This window comes from Neopsephotus bourkii, unplaced genomic scaffold, assembly GCF_033783945.1.
Source record: "Neopsephotus bourkii isolate Nb327-2 ecotype Australia unplaced genomic scaffold, CSIRO-AGI_Nbou_v1 NB_1120, whole genome shotgun sequence".
Lineage (NCBI taxonomy): Eukaryota > Metazoa > Chordata > Aves > Psittaciformes > Psittacidae > Neopsephotus > Neopsephotus bourkii.
In genome coordinates, this window is record NW_026901606.1 from 3,519,293 (window position 1) to 3,535,922 (window position 16,630).

At 39.7% G+C, this 16,630-nt stretch overlaps 3 protein-coding genes across 3 annotated transcripts in view; 1 reads left to right on the top strand and 2 right to left on the bottom strand.

Annotated features, from left to right (window-relative positions):
• The window catches only part of IL17RD (interleukin 17 receptor D), a 69,977-nt gene extending 61,231 nt beyond the window's left edge, over positions 1 to 8,746 (bottom strand). Inside the window, exon 1 of the mRNA XM_061362422.1 lies at positions 8,648 to 8,746. The gene's annotated coding sequence lies outside the window, so the exon portion shown is untranslated. The remainder of the gene's footprint in view (positions 1 to 8,647) is intronic.
• HESX1 (HESX homeobox 1) lies at positions 2,268 to 8,746 on the bottom strand. The gene is made up of 5 exons (XM_061362423.1): positions 8,648 to 8,746; positions 4,180 to 4,443; positions 3,868 to 4,073; positions 3,459 to 3,560; positions 2,268 to 2,523 (listed from the first exon to the last, which is right to left on the bottom strand). The coding sequence occupies exons 2-5, from the start codon at positions 4,370 to 4,372 to the stop codon at positions 2,425 to 2,427; spliced, it is 600 nt and encodes a 199-aa protein (XP_061218407.1). The 5' UTR covers positions 4,373 to 4,443; positions 8,648 to 8,746; the 3' UTR covers positions 2,268 to 2,424.
• A 2,509-nt stretch (positions 8,747 to 11,255) lies between these two features.
• The window catches only part of APPL1 (adaptor protein, phosphotyrosine interacting with PH domain and leucine zipper 1), a 30,424-nt gene continuing 25,049 nt past the window's right edge, over positions 11,256 to 16,630 (top strand). Inside the window, exon 1 of the mRNA XM_061362424.1 lies at positions 11,256 to 11,419. Within this exon, the coding sequence (XP_061218408.1) occupies positions 11,366 to 11,419 (54 nt within the window). The 5' untranslated portion in view covers positions 11,256 to 11,365. The remainder of the gene's footprint in view (positions 11,420 to 16,630) is intronic.

Sequence of the window (16,630 nt, forward strand, 5' to 3'; positions counted from 1 at the left end):
AAAGTTTGGGTTTTTTCACACAAAAATTGGATTTCCATTCCAATTAAAGATTTTAATGAAGGCAATAACCCCATGAAGTTAAAGACAAAATGGCAAATACCTGTAGTCTGGTTCTAAAGTAATGCAACTTTTCAGTAATACTTTTCAGAAAATAAAGAAAGGGTTTTTATTGAAATAAATCTCCAAAATACCAGCTAAGGACTTAAATCAGATTATCCTTCCTTTTAGCTTTTTCTAATATAAGACTACATAAAATTGTTTTCTATAACCCCTTTTCTCAAACTTACCTTTAATTCTATAGGGCAGCAGATATCATGGATACAAGCATGGAGAAAGGAACAGCAACACTTGGTTTATTCATAACAGGTACAATGTTACCTTGTAAAATCCTAATCTGCATTTTGCAATACCTTGCAAAAACTCAGTGAAGCTACATTGAGTCATCCATTGTAACAACTGAAATGTACAGATGTGCGCTAAGAAAGAGTACAAACTGAAGAAACAGCAGAGCATGTAAGAAGAGAGATAGGAATCAAAAACTATCTGGAAACAGTAGAGATGGATCTTTAAAATTTTAATACCTACCTCTCCTAGAGACTACACTGCAGCAAAAGTAACATGCCACAAAAAAAAAAAAAAAAAAAAAAAAGAGAAAACCAACCAAAAAAAAACCCCAAACCTAACCCAAAGCAAACCAGTCTGTTGTCATTTTATTATTGTTAAACAAGAAAGTGCAAGTGAAGAACACTCTAAATGTATGTGCACTACTAAGACGTTGAAAGAACCTATGGATTATTTCCCCATGTGCTCCCCCTTTCCATTTAGCTGTTATTAGCAATGATAGGTTGATTTCTATGTCCTCAGTGTCCTAACTGACCTCATAGAAGCTGAATGTCTGACTGCAAATGTGCCTAGTGGCTATGGTATATAGATTGAGGATTTTGGCTCAAATTCTTCCTCCAGTGAATATCAAAGTACTTTGTATAAAACTGTTTCCACAAGAAATCTGAAAACCAACGTGACAACTCAGTGGCTAGGCATGCCTTCAATGTGGGATGGTTAGTCTGAGATCTCTATTCTGAATCAGATAAAACCAATCAGATAAGCACTCATGTAATTTCTTCTCCCTGGTTTTCAGCATTTTTTCCTACGTTCTTTTTTTATTTAATCAGATGAAATTATTCAGTTCACTTTGGCCACTGTAAATACAGTTTTGACTCAAAATAAAACTTATTTTTCAAGTCACCTGAGTGGGTGCAATTAACAAAGCTTTATATCTAAAATTCTGGGATTTATGGGTTCTTTCAGGTTTACAGATTGCAATATTATTTAAAGTCAGTGTTTCTGAGGAACCATCAGCCTAAAACAAAGCTATTTTTTCTATAGACAGCTGGGTCCATTTAAAATAAATCTCTAGTAAGAAACACAGCCTGGAATCTTACTGAAGGACACCAGCACTTGAAGCAAGTGCTTAAAGCTCTGCTGAACAAGGAACAGTGTCATGTTCTTACACTGTATAAATACTTACCATGTTTTCCTACATCATGGGAATAAAGAGTTGTTTGGGGTTTTTTCATAAGGATCTCTTTAAGCGTATTACCTTCACGCTGAATAGTAAATATGAGGATAACTAACTTTCAGGTACTGTTTGATAAAAATTAATCCAATGCCCCAAATTAACAACAATGATCTGGATGTCTCATATGGGCCCAACTGATCTGATCCTGTGATATGCTCACTCTGCCACCTATAGATACTAGGGCAACATCCACAATTTATACTTTCAAGAGCAGAGATAACCAAGTTGAAGTTTTGAATAGGCACATAGCTTAAATTAATTAAAATATGATATTAAAAAAGTTATAATTTTCAGCTTCTTTTAACCAAAGAATTGTTCAAGCTGAACAGGCAGTTGAATACTCACCCTTCCATTTGAGATCCTTTTTCTAAAAACCATGTTTGTTATGAAAACTCTCATCTCTATAAATTAGCTATTTGAACTCCAATGTAATGCACAAGGTTTCAGATAGCAACACCTGTTTTGCATATTATATATTTCGGACTCTAAACACACTGTTTTAAACCCCATGAAGTTTTGTTAAGTCATCTCCAGTTAAACTGCAGTAACTTGTATTAGCTGAAAATCTTGTGCAGCCTAGGGTTTGGATTTTTTTAAACTGCAGAAATAGCTACACCTTTCTGAAAATACTTACTAAAATATATAGGAAAAGTTAATTTTTTCTACAAAAAGTAGATTAGAAAAATACTTCAAGTATTTACAGTTTATTTGAATTAAAATTATTATAAACTTTGAAATCTTGATATAATAATTCATAATTAATCTATCATAATTACTTAATACAAGCTATGAAAACTCCAATAATTCTTCATGTCGTATTGTAGTACAACAAACCATCCTTCTTTCTACTCCAGCAGGCTGGAGGTAAAAGTGTTTTTCGCTATTAGAAACTGAGATTCCCGGTGTGATCTTTTCAGCTTTGCACGACGGTTCTGGAACCAGATCTAAGGTTGAAAGAAAAGGCATAGCTGTTCAGCAATACAGCACTTCAGCAGAGTAACCTTTGAAACTTAAAAGATGTTCACATAACTTCACAGTATTTTGTGTAATGACAGTAGTTTGGAAGTTCAGTACAATTTTTAAAGCTGTAGATGAGGGGATGTGGCTACCTGCAGTCATTTTAACACAAAGAAAATCCCCCCCATCTTAACTGGAAAGTGAGGACCAGCTTCACTGTAATTAGCATTAAAAACTAATATTAATTTAAGTGACACTGAATCAGTTGCTGAAATTCACACACAAGTCTTAAGGTATTATTTCTTCAGCTGTTTAATAAACCACAGCATTGAGTTTCTCATCAACCCCAATATAATACTGGCATCAAAAGCTTAATAAACATGAAGCTGAGGCCCAAATTCTCATGTTTATGGTAAGCTCCTTATCATATCGGACTACCTGGAAATCAGGAATTAAAATCCCCAAGTAGACTTTGGTTTTGGCCAATTGAAGACATAGGCTCAAGCACTGCTTTCACTCATGAATGCTTGGACAGTCTCACAAAATACTTAGACATTCATACAAATTATTTCAATATTTGTTTCAACATTGTTTTTCAAATATGGTGACAAGTATAATATAAACAAGATTTGAAAATGTGGAAGCATCCAATCAAGTTCTGCACATGACAACTAGAGATTAACAGAGCAGATATCATGGAAATACTAGTGATTAAAACTTCATCAACACTAAGGAAGAAGGTTTAAGATTTCTGAAGTAATTCAGTGGCTTCTCTTTCACAAATCACTGAAAGCATACACATGTGTAGACACACATTGTTTTAAATCAAGATTATTAAAATGATTGCTACTGCTCTCAAACTATTTATTTCTGTAATAAGAGTAGATGAAATTACAGAAAAGTTCAAATAAATTTTAATTACCTGGATCCTGTCTTCATCTAAATCTAACTTGCGAGCCAGCTCTTCTCTAATGTCAATGCCAGGGTAAGAGTTCATTTTGAAAACATTTTCCAAGACTTCAATCTAAGAAGATCAAAACACACTCATTGAATAGTTACCACTACCTACATAGCAGTAAGAAAGAAAATAAATACAAAAACCAGTTCAGTTTGTTTAACAGGAGACTTCCCAGCAATGTTTGCACAATTCTGGTTCCATGCATAGACAGAGGTCTCCTGAAACAACACTACTGTTAATTTACACTAGTTCTTGATTGCATTTCTCTCTGCAGAAATACATCACACTGAATTAGGCAGCTATTATAGGCTTCTATCAACATGTTACTGAACTACATTATCATTCTTTTCTTAAACGCTGAGAAAATCCCTACCTGGTTTCTAGTGAATGCAGTTCTTGGTCTTCTACCCCTGTACCAGCTCAATTCTCGTTTGAAAGAAAGCCTGTCGGTGACTGAAAGATATTTTTCACATTTCAGAACTTTCTCCTCTTGCACTGGATTACTGTTAGCATGAAATAATGGATTTTCATAGCAAACAACAGGGACTTGCAGATGGGGATTACTGTCATCACCTAAAACTAGAAAAAGCAAGCAAACAAGAGTTTCAGTTTACTGGGTTTTAGTAGAAACATGAAAAGATATCCAATTTTAAGGGAGTAAACGCTTGAGAGCCTGCTGACTTACCCAAGTTGGTGCATGCCTCCATCCATGGTCTGTGAGGTTTCACAGCTGGAATACCATCTTTTTTCTGCTCCAGTCCCAGAATACTTTCAATGGAAAATGAGCACTGTGTGGGTTTATTTTCTACAAAACCAGACCCCTTCCGAAGGTTCTGAGAGGCAGCTGTGTTAGCAGCATTCAGCGAGGTGCTCGCCATGCCTTCACCTTCAGCCAGCACAGCAGGTATACTGTACTTGCATTTCTCCACCAGTCCTCCTTATAGCTATGCTGAGAAGGGGGTTGGATTTGCAACGTCATTAATTCAAATCTTTTATTAGAAAGTTTTAGCATGTCAATGCAAACTCTGCCACCGAAAGGCACGAGCAGTTAATTGTTTATTTGTTTGCAAGTAATTAGCAACTAATGGTGACACTGAGGGGCCACCAACAGGGACAGAAAGTGTTATCTCTCCTAACCAGAGCATCGACTTAACTTTCCCAAAAGAAGCTGTGCACAAATATAGTACTTCTCTTTTATTTGAAATCATTAATGTATAAAATCAGTTTTTTAAAAAAACTTTATACTCTAATGGACTCCACTTACCTAAACACAGCAGCGTGATAGGAAACCAGTCAAGTAATAAGTAATCTCATTTAAGTGAATTTCCTTCCAAGGAAATTTAAAAAATAATCTCTTAATGCTATTAGGGTAATCCCGATGAAAATGCCTCTGGTTTTTCATATGCATATGTAATGGTGAACGTGGTCAATAAAACAACAATAGCTTTTGGCATAAGGCACCTGCAGTGGGTTGGGAATGTTGTCAAAGCTCAGTGTAATTGCCTTCCAAGTGCCTGGATTAGTTAACAGGAACAGTTGCACCAACTATTTTAAATAATTCATGCATTCATTTTTCCTATTAAAATAACTTTGTTGCAGCTTTTTTGAAACATACCATATGTGAAATTTCCTGGTCCTTCTTTACAATATAAAAACAAAACTTATACCAATAGAAGCAGTACACTCAAATGTACTGATTTTAAAACCCCTTTTTACTGCTAGATGTTCCTTCCCTCTTGTAATTTTATAACCAATAAAAATCTATTTAAAACCTACTGTGTGAACACTTAAAATGACTAAAAACCATGAGTAAGGGGAGGAAAGGAGGTAAAGGTTTTGTAGTGAGTTTCAAAATTGGAAAACAGAATTCTGATTTTATTCATTATAGACAAAGTACCAACTAAAACATATCCAAGCTCTTCCATCAGCCGCAGCAGCTTACATGTCACATGTTCAAAACCAGCTTTTGGTCAAGCAAAACATCTCTGAAGAGATTCCTCCTTATTTTGGACAAAGCTTTGTTTTGTAATATGCAAAAATGAAAAGAGTATTTTGATTTCAAGATGCAAAAGTTATCTCTCACATAAAACTTAATTTGGAGCACATGATGTAGGAGCACAGGAGCACGTAGAAGTGTACGCTTTCAGAGCAAAAATATGGCCCTCTGTTTCCTGTTTTACCATTTTCTCACACTAGTTTATTCTGTGTAATCAGTCACATTCACATGGCTAAAGAAATAAGCTGTACCTCTGCTTTGATTTTCTGTACGCTGTAAACAACCCAAGACTCATCTTGAGGAAAAGACAGAAGCAGGACAATTGCTAAGGAAATGGCATGGTCTAGAATTGACAGTGTGCTGTGGGAGATTCCACAGAGAAAAAAAGGCAATTCATATGTGGTTTTATATCAGAAAGATATTCAAGTTGATGAGTGTTGACTTACTGGACTGATTTTGCACTGTGCAAAGAGATGGTTGTCAAACCAAACTATCAAAAAGGGTGACAATTCATAAGTGATCTTACCAGGGACACCTTCTTAGCACTTATCAATGGATATAAAAGTGGCATCAATGTAACAGCAGCGGCCACCGATAAGCTGAGCTCCAATCAGCATTTACCAGCCTCAGCAACCAGGAAGTCCATCTATACAGAAAGGCCATAAGGACCTATGTATGAAACCACTGCTTGCTGGAATGTTTTGGGAGCTGGAGGTGAGTGGGGAGCAGTGTTAAGCAAGGGCCTTGCAGCCCTTTCTATTTCAGTACAGCTGTTCCCAACACAGCAACCCATGACCTTGACAGAGCAACAGCACCTCTTTTCTTGACTGCAGGCGGGTATTTTGAATATTCTGACTCCACACCAGGTCCAGAGAGTACTACGACAATGCAAAGCCGTGATTGGTAGACCAGTTTTCTGCCTGTATAGTCTCTAACACAGACACCAGGGTAATTAATGATTATAATATAAATAGCTAGTTTCCAAATACAGCCCACTGAGTTTTTTAAAAGAACTTAAAACCCCAGCACAAGCACTGATACAAAACACATTTCAGAAAATACTTATTTCTCCTGGATGAATATGAATGAATTTAACCTGAGCTAAGACTCAGATTACCACACACTTCAAGCCCTGCAGTGGCAAATAACCTTCATAGATACTCTCTTCAGGAACCTGTCAAGAACTGTCAATAAAGGCAGGCATATGTAGTATGAGAGACATCTATGAGAGGCAAAACTAACCATTAATTTAAGCAAGTATTATATATTTTAATATTATTATTATTATTTTATGGAAAAATAATTACTCAGGGTAGTCTGATTTTAGCTCCCAGTTTGAAACAGTAATTCTTTCAGAGTTTTTTAATAACTTTCAGGGAAAAAAGATCCTGGTAGCACTCAGAATTTTCATAAACTAGTCCAAACCCAGTTAACTCATTTGCTGGGCAAGGTCAGACATTTACCAACACTGACTGCCATCTGGTGTTAGGGTTTGCCAGAGCTTAAGCTCCTTCAGCAGTTCTGAGAAATGTGTTATTATTAAAATAATTTGCTTAATGGTGAATTTAGTCAGACCTGGAGACTGCAATGCAGTCACTGAAACATATCAACACTCCTCTTTTTAAACAGAGTTCGTGGCTGTAACTGCATATAGAACAGGAAGCAGGAACTCAGAAGGTCATAAGATAGATGCTCACACTATGCTCTCTCACTTCTGAGCAATTCAATGGAATTGGCAACGCCCTTTATCTAAGAGCTTTACAATGCTAACACAGCTCTACATAACTGTTCATAAAAAAAATTCACAGGAAAAGTTATTCTAAAGATAAGTTGGCATTACACCAAAATTCAATTCTGTCCCTCAGTGTTCAAGCTCAGGTTGGATGGGGCTTTGAGTAATCTCATCCAGTGAAAAATGTCACAAAGTGAGGTTGGAATTAGATGATCTTTAAGGAGCCCTTCCAACGCAAGCCATTCTATGATTCTAAAACAACATTTATGTAGAGATAAATTTACTAGCAAGTCTGGCTGAAGGTCTAGCATTCAAAAGTTGCCAGCTTTCCTTGAAGCATGCTTAGTTGTAGAAGAAATCTATTTGCTATCAAGATAAACAGTCACCAAAACTTTCTTTAAGAAATCAGGATGAAAGTATATTTTCCACAGTGCAGAAAGCATAAAGTTTTAGATCTAAGAACAGCTGTTAGTAAAGAATCAGGTGAAATTCCCAAGAATTTCCATTGAAAGTGTAAATATGCCTTGAGCCTTCATTCGGAAACTATATATCATTGATTTGGCCCATTAGGTATGACCAATACTTCCTTTGCAACCCTCATGAAATTACCTATAGAGTTAAATACCATTGTAGGGGCAATTAGAGCAACACAACAAACATTCAGTTGAAATCCTAAGTAATCAATAATAGGAGAAATCAGTGCTCTTTGGATATGCAAATCCAATCCTCTTACAGCATCACATACCTGATGACACAGCAAACTAATCTCTCTTTCAGATGTTGCACCACTGGTTTTTTTGCCCAGGGACAGTAGAGTTCATCTGTTTAAGTAGGTGAAAAGCTCTTGTTCTTTAAAGACTCTGTTTATACCAGAGTATGAAGAGACCACACCAAGAGTTCTCTGGGTCTGAAACCCCAATGTTTACTACTCCTGCCTTTTGCTGTTCTCACCCATTGCTAGTCCACTGCTAGGTCACCTTCTCACAGTGGCTTGTGCAGTATTTTCAGCTTTTTAAAAGGGTATAAAGGGTATATGCAATCTTTCTTGATTATTTATCATGCTCAAGAAAGTTGCCTTTCATCTCACTTTTCCAACAGCTTCTTTACCCCGCTGCACTAGTATTTAACCACCTCAGATATTCTCCCTTTCAAATATGATTTGAACATGTATAACAGAGATTATATTTCAATCCAACTTCAATATTCAAAAGGTTTTTTAGGCAAGAATAACTCAAAATGGTTAATCCCCAATTTTCACAAAACATGACTAAAAACAGTTAGCTATTTCTTGGCTGAAGTAAACGCTATTTTTAACCAGACAGATAAAATGGGCACAGAGAAACTCAAGGTAAATCCGAGAGTGGCACTAGCAACAGTCTTAGAAACAGTATGTTAAACAGCAGGTAATATGCAAATAAAGCCTACCTTATCCAGACAGCTTCACTCTCCAGCAGAAGCAAAATCTTCTTTCCATTAAGGGACACATCTAGAATTTACTAAAGAGTCCTTGGCTGCTCTTCTCCCTGTTTACATAGTGCCACGTGTTAGCCCCCCACATTTTCAAGGCCTCTTAGTATTCTGCAGAAAGAAAGATGAAAAACCAAAACAAAACCACCCCCAAAGAAAACCACCCAATCCCACAAATCCAGACCCCAAACAAAAAAAATACCTCACACAGCAACAAAAATCCTGCAATGCCAAAAAAAGCGTGGCACTAAAACCACACTTAGAGGGTTCAGTGGGATTCTTCAGTTCCTTACTATCAAGTCTCATCTGCTGCTGTCAAATTTGTATCTCAAAACTTTTGGATTCCTTTAAACATTTGTTTAAAAAGTACACAAAAGGTGAGAACAAGGCTAATAATATCTTACAGAAAGCTTCAACATAAGGCATCTATTGCCAAAGGTGACTACTAATTCAGAAAAGGCCTGGTATACTACTAAATTATTACAAAGATCCCTGTCATGCTACTAAGCCAAACTGAATTGTGAAGATCAATAAAAACGAGACTCATGTTTGTGTTATGTGCCAGCTAAGCTACCAAAGCACATTTCTACATATTAAAAATATTTGCTTTTATGTTTTCTTCTATAAAACCATTAATTCTCAGAGAGCTGTTCTCTATTCATAACAGCCAAAGAAATGTTTGGGGTTTTTTTCCCCTATCACTTACACCTGTAAATATACAAAACTAACAAAACTTGATTCTTTTTAAAGTTACTACCTTCCTCAATTCTGCTAGGGAAATGCATATTGTAGAACAAAAGAGAGCATTTCTTACAGAACATCCCAGTAAAACTTCAAGTTAACTGTCTCAAAACCAGAAAGCTATGCATAGGTCATGGACCCATGCTAGTGTTCTCTCACATAATAATTTCAGATACAAGACTTGGTCTTTAAAATACCTGGTATGATAACTCTGCGTTATTATCCTCATGGGACAGGGAAAGAGAGAAGTGGTGTGACTTGCTTCAATCAGGAGTCACCAGCTGAGCTGCTATATAAACTGAACGAACAGAGCTGCAACTTTCGTCACCACTGCTTCCAAAAAAAAACTCCAAACTTGAACCAAACACTCACCCCTCATGTCCTTCAATTGTTTTGTAATTTAATACAAGCCTTTTCCTGCTTTTAAATGTAAAATATGATCCGATACAACATAAAGAAAGGTCTCTATAGCAATACTGCACAAGAGTTAATTATTTGCTTTGCCAGATAACTTTGTGTACTTTCTAATCTGGCTTTATACTAAGTTCACCTAGCCCCAAAACAGAAAAAACAGCAAACAAACATCTGCTTCTTTCTTTACTGTAAAAATAAATGTACCTAAAAAGTTACAAATCATCTATTAAAATGCAGAATTAAGTATCATGAAGTAGTTTCAATGTTGAATCGGGTCTCAATTTCAAACATGATGTACAATTTGTTAGTTTTAAGAGAGAGAACTTTATGCAGCCTCTTGTTTGACACACAGTATATTTTAAACTGGTTTTAAATGAATGGAAATTTAGACAGATATTCTTGATGAGCAATTTGTACATACTCAGTGCCTCCTAAGGGATGTACTTGTAAAATATGAATTGCTTCATGTGCAGGAGTAATGTAAAGTGCAGTAACTTCTGTCAAAACATAATTACAGAGGACAACTGAGGAATATGCTTTTTTTTTAAAGAGCTCACAATGATCTGGTCCAATTCCAATGAGCCCTCACTGTAGTTTTAAGCATTTAAAATTGGTCACAGACCTATAGCAGCAAACTTCGCTAGTCTAAGAAAATAAGGAGTCTATTAGAACTGATTATACTCTTGGTTACGAAGGTGAAAAATTGCAGTCAGCAAAGGTTCTGGTTTTAAGACTGGAGCTTGGCTCACCTGGACGTTCTGAGGTTGTTATCTGGTAACAAAAATTACCGAGTAGCCAGGGATAGAAATACTGCCTTAATAAAATCCCTCGTGGATGGTAATGAAAGACCCGACAGAGACAACAGAAGGCTTAGCCAAAGGGATGCTGCAGGTGACAACAAAGGGTACAAACGACGCTTCTGTCAGGGCAGGATCACCACAGTTAGTCCCACCGTGAGTCCGCCCTCAAGACAACTGTCCTGAGAAGCCTGCGGCACCAGGGCAAACAGGTCCAGTTGGGCGGAGGGAGCTGTAACACCGAGCAAGCTTTCTTGCCTTTTCCCAGCCGCCTTGCTTGACAACCGCCGTCGGGCAAGCACCTCAGCGTGCAGCCGGCCCTGTCCGCCCGGCCCGCGCTCACCTCCCCGCGCTGCCTCAGGCCGCCCATCTCCCCTCCCCGCTCTAATGGAGCGCGCGGCGCCTCACACGGCCGCGCCTCTCTTCTCTACGGGGAGCGCGAGCCCCGCGGCGGGACCGGAAAGCCAACGCCTCGCTCCCACTCAAAGGCGCGACGCTCAGCGCCGACAGCCCCGCGCTCGGGCGCAGGCAAACAGGCGCAGCCGCTCACCAATAAGGAACCGCCAGGCTGGAAGAGAGAGCCAATAGCGAAGCCAAGCGGGGGGGGCGGGACATCCGGCGCGCAGCAGGCGGGGGTGGCGGTGTTGTGGCTGGGGCAGGGGAGGGCTCGGCGGGGTGCGGGGGTTGGAGGTGCAGCAGTGGCGGAGTCAGCCCGGCCGCCGCCATGCCCGGCATTGACAAGCTCCCTATCGAGGAGACGCTGGAAGACAGCCCCCAGGTGAGGCAGCCCAGTGCGGGGCGGACAGATCGGGCTAGGCCTGCCCTGCGCTGCGCCCTTTTCGCTCCCTGCTCCCGTGTACCGTCGGGGGATGTTGGAGAGCCGTCGCGGCGGCTGGGAGGGAGGCGGGGAGGGGAGGCCCTTCCCGACAGCTGGGCGGTGGGTCCGCGTGTGGCCAGGTGCCTCCTGTCCGCTTTCCTCGTGTCCCGGGCGCGGGGTCGGAAGCCGCTCGCTGGGGCTGCCCGTCTGACAGTGCTCCAGAAGGTGCGTCCTGTCCGCACCCCGGCGTTCTGCCGGGTGCGCGGCTGGCTGGTGGGCTTGGCAGAACAGCGAGCTCGGTGCGGGTTTTCCAGAGGCACTGGGCTTCGGCGTTGGGGTAGTGACTCGGCCTCAGTCCCTTACATCAGCACCCTGTGTCTGCTGTCATGGTTTGTTTTGTAGAACTCACGCTGGCAAAACCCGTCTTCACTTCTCGAGACGATCTTTCTTATCGCTGTCTTTTACTGAACACACATTAAGGTTCAATAGATACGTATGAAAAGCAGTTATCGGATGAGGTTATGGTGGCAGTTGTTAGTGCTGTGAGTAGGTGGGAAATGCATGGTGCTGAGAGGCCTTTACCTGCTCTGATGTCTTCTGTTCCTGCTGTTTGACCTTTGTCAGTGATGCCATATATTGTACTGGCATTCCTTTCATGCTGCTGGTAAGCAGGAAACTTTATTCAGTTGTAGTGGTTTCTCTTGCTGGCAGCAACAACAGCGAGTACTTTGTACCACTCTTCCTAGATGGAAAAAGAGTTCATAGTATGTTTTCTTTTATTACAGCCTCTTAAATTAAAATCCTTATTTTACTGCAGTTTATGTCAATGAGCAAGATGTCCTATATGTAATACCATATGTGTTGGTTTGATTCATCAACCATAGGAAGAGAAACTTTCACTTGCTTAAGAGGGATTTTAACCACGGAAATGACAGCCACTTTAACAAACCTACATCAAATGGAAGTACAACCTCAAAAAGGCAAGAAAAGGCAGCCATGCAGAAAGTGTGTCATTGCTTGTAAAGGGCTGTGTCCCAGGTAGCTGAACTACTAGACATTAGGTTTAGCCTGCAGTATGGTCTGTGGCCTAGAGGCTAAACCTGATGCGCTCTCATGAAGAGGAAAAAAACCTTAGAAAGTGTTATAATAATAGTAATGTAACAAAATTATCTCTTGAAAGTCTGTTCTTAGTACATGGAAGTCAGAATTACTCATATTTATAGGAAATGTCAAATGTAAGATAAACTTAGGGTTCCTAGAAAGTGGGATATAGGAGGCTTTTTTTCCAGGCACTTAAGAGTGAAGTGCTGTTTGGGAAGCAAATGCAAAGTAGCTACATATTGGAACATAATTATAAATTTGAAAATCTTCCATTGGAGGTTATTTGTAATACAGACTAGCAAAGCCTAATGCAGCCCTATGAGTTTTATTTGCTTAAACTAGTAGATTTTCCAATAGCTTCTATTTTAGGTACAATATTTTAAATCTCTTTCAGTCAAGCTAGTGTTTCAGGTGAAATCTGGGTAACTGCCTCCTGGAAGAACATAAGAAGGACTCTGTAGTCATCTATTGCATTAGCTCATTTCTGTTATTTTGAAATCAGTGCAATGAAAATGGCAACAAATGTTGCTCAAAGAAGGAAAAACCATAGTTTTCTGTAAGAGCTGCCATGACTTTCTGATTGGTGTATTTGTGCTGTAATATTGAAAAAGATCATCAGACTAGGTTGTTTAGTGCTGAACCATGCTCTGCAGTTTTGCACCTTTAACAAGGTTTCATACACTTACTTTCAGGCTTATAAACATATCAAACTTGGTCTGTATGTGAGGGAAGGAGAGGCCTTTCTAAGATGCAGACCTCATTCGTTTTCTCTTGTAGCAGGATAAAAATCCAACCACTGTGTTTTTAGACATGAACCGAATGCCAAGTTTACATTGTCTTTTGCAATGCAAAGCAGTGCAATTTAAATAGTAACTTAGGACATATATTACACACTTATTCAGTGTTATATATATATATATACGCATATATATATATATTCTGCTCAGACTTAGTTGCATTCCCAAAGCATTGCACAATAAAAAAGCCAAGAGACTTGATCTGCCTGGACTTGTGGAAAGTGTTTGACACTGTCCTACATGACATCCTTGTCTCTAAATTGGAGAGACATCAATTTGATAGGTGGACCACTCGGTGGATAAAGAACTGGCTGGATGGCCGCACACAAAGAGTTGTGGTCAATGGCTCAATGTCCACCTGGAGACCAGTAACGAGTGGTGTCCTTCAGGGATCAGTGTTGGGACCGGTCTTGTTCAACATCTTTGTTGCTGACATGGACAGTGGGATTAAGTGCACCCTCAGCGAGTTTGCCGATGACACCAAGCTGTGTGGTTCGGTTGATACGCTGGAGGGAAGGAATGCCATCCAGAGGGACCTTGACACGCCTGTGAGGTGGGCTGATGCCAACCTCATGAAGTTTAACCATGCCAAGTGCAAGGTCCTACACCTGGGTCGGAGCAATCCCAGGCACAGCTACAGGCTGGGCAGAGAAGAGATTCAGAGCAGCCCTGCGGAGAAGGACTTGGGGTTGCTGGTCGATGAGAAAATGAACATGAGCCGGCTTCAGTGTGTGCTCACAGCCCAGAAAGCCAACCATATCCTGGGCTGCATCAAAAGGAGCGTGACCAGCAGGCCGAAGGAGGTGATCTTGCCCCTCTGCGCTGCTCTCATGAGACCTCACCTGGAGTATTGTGTGCAGTTCTGGTGTCCTCAACACAAAAAGGACATGGAACTGTTGGAACAAGTCCAGAGAAGGGCCATGAGGATGATCAGGGGACTGGAGCACCTCCCATGTGATGATAGGCTGAGAAAATTGGGTCTGTTCAGCCTCGAGGAGAGAAGGCTGCATGGAGACCTCATAGCAGCCTTCCAGTATCTGAAGGGGGCCTATAGGGATGTTGGGGAGGGACTCTTCATTAGGGACTGTAGTGACAGGACAAGGGGTAATGGGTTCAGACTTAAACAGGTGAAGTTTAGATTGGATATAAGGAAGAAGTTCTTTCCTGTTAGGGTGGAATGGGTTGCCCAGGGAAGTTGTGAATGCTCCATCTGTGGCAGTGTTCAAGTGCAGGTTGTACGAGGCCTTGGGTGTCATGGTTTAGTGTGAGGTGTCCCTGCCCATGGCAGGGGGTTGGAACTAGATGATCTTAAGATCCTTTCCAACCCTAACTATTCTATGATTCTGTAGTACAGGCTGTATCTCATTTCACACTGCCATACAGATGATGACATGGAATGCTTAAGAGCTCACTGACTTTGAACAAGGTGGTTTCTTCATGGAGCTTATTACTGGTGGTTTCTTCTGTACCTGCTCACATACATGGGCTGAAAGCATCTTAACATGCAAAATGATGCAAAGCTTTACTAGAAACATAAGTAAAAAATTGCTCTATTTTTATTTTTTTTTTGGCTAAGCAGTAGTCTGCCCTAACTGGTTTACAGTTTCAGGTTATTTGCTTTCCATCAATATAAATCAGTGTCAGTTTGAAGTCTGGACATCAATAACTTTATATTTTTACAATAAAACATAGAAATGCTGTTGTTCTACAGTGTTTGGTTTTAAAGAGTAAGCGTAATCCAGAAACCTTGCAGGATATTCTTTTAAAATGCCATCTTCCAAGTTTATTGATGTTGAAGTTGGAAGGTCATCGGTATATAATTCAGTGGTTATGGTACTATGTAATTTTTTGTGTTCTTTCATGTATGTCTCTTTTAATGGGAGAATCTCAGCTATTAGGATGACACATGTTGCCTCACCTGGCAAACATGAGAGTTCTCCTCCACCTCTTTTCTCCTCTGTCCACCTTTTTCACTTGTTTTATAAACTAAAACCACCATTAAAGTGATATATTGATGATCCTGTTAAAATATTTTTTTAATTATTATTAGTTTTAATTTAAGTATCTTGTGGGCATTGTGTGCTATGATGAAACAGCCAGGCATCTAATTCAAGTTAAATAGAAGAATTTAATGTCAAAAGAATGATCAAATAATATATGTTGTAGAAGTTTAATATGTATTCCTTGATTATCATTAAAAGCAGAAAATAAGTAGCTGAAAAAGACCTCTGTGCTTCAAGGGGAGATGGAATAGAGTATAAGTCATTCTAAGGCGAGTCTTTGACATAGAAAGAACTTCTAATAATAGAACGCCAGCATTCATGCACAGTGTGATCCAGCACTGTGAACTCAGAGAGGTTTTCCTGATATCTGGACTTCTGTCAGTCTTTCATTCTTTTCCCAGGTCCCATAAGTTCATTCTCTTCCTCTTTGAGGGAACTATAGAAATTTAGCCTAGGGATGACTAAGAAAGAGAATTTACAATTTCAGGTGTTTAATGATCATAACTTTTTTGGGGAAAAAAAAACATTTATGTACCTTGTAATTATTTCCATTTTTGGTCTGGACGTTAATTTTAGCATAAACCTAAAACCAAAGCACAGTCCTCCTGCTAAAATGTTACTAAAGGGCTTATTTTGTGGGTCTTGTAAGCAACACTCCTGTTTCTACATCCAAGCATCCCAACCAATATTTTTAATTAGGAAAAGCAAACGTAGCCTCTGCAGAGTTACAGGTAACATGCTTTGTTGTTTCTCCTTTGGGTTTTTGTCTTGGGGGAAGGAAGCTATTCAGTATCCTTGTGGTGAGGATACTTGAGTAGCTTGGTGGATAACATTGCTTCCAAGGGTAAAAAGGATACAGGAAAACTGAATCAGCATCTCATGTAAGCCTAAGGGCCAAATTATGCCTGAGCAACCTGATTTCTTTCTCATCCAGAGTCAATCATTTCATCATAGGGAAGAGCAGTGGATGTCACTCACCTTAAGCAAGGATTCTGACATGGCGTCTGGTAACATTCTTCTCCCTAAATAGGGAGGTACTGATTGTGAGTTGGGTGGAAAAACTGGCTGGACAGTTGTGCTTAGAGTAGTGATGAGTGGCTTGAAGACTAATTGTTGGACAGTGATGAAGAGGTTGATTTTTGAGGTGGATACTGTTAAGAACCTTAATCAGTGTTGTGGGCAATGCAGGAGGATGCATAGTCATTGAGTTTGTGGGTGGCACCAGCGAAGAAGCAGACTGACACAAGCCGGGGTATGGACAAAAGGAAAGA

Coding starts and splice junctions, on each gene's coding strand:
- HESX1 (XM_061362423.1), bottom strand. CDS start 4,372: ATGGCGAGCACCTCGCTGAATGCTGCTAACACAGCTGCCTCTCAGAAC. Junction 4,074..4,179: donor GGAGGCATGCACCAACTTGG/GTAAGTCAGCAG, acceptor TGCTTTTTCTAG/TTTTAGGTGATGACAGTAAT. Junction 3,561..3,867: donor CTGCATTCACTAGAAACCAG/GTAGGGATTTTC, acceptor TGATCTTCTTAG/ATTGAAGTCTTGGAAAATGT.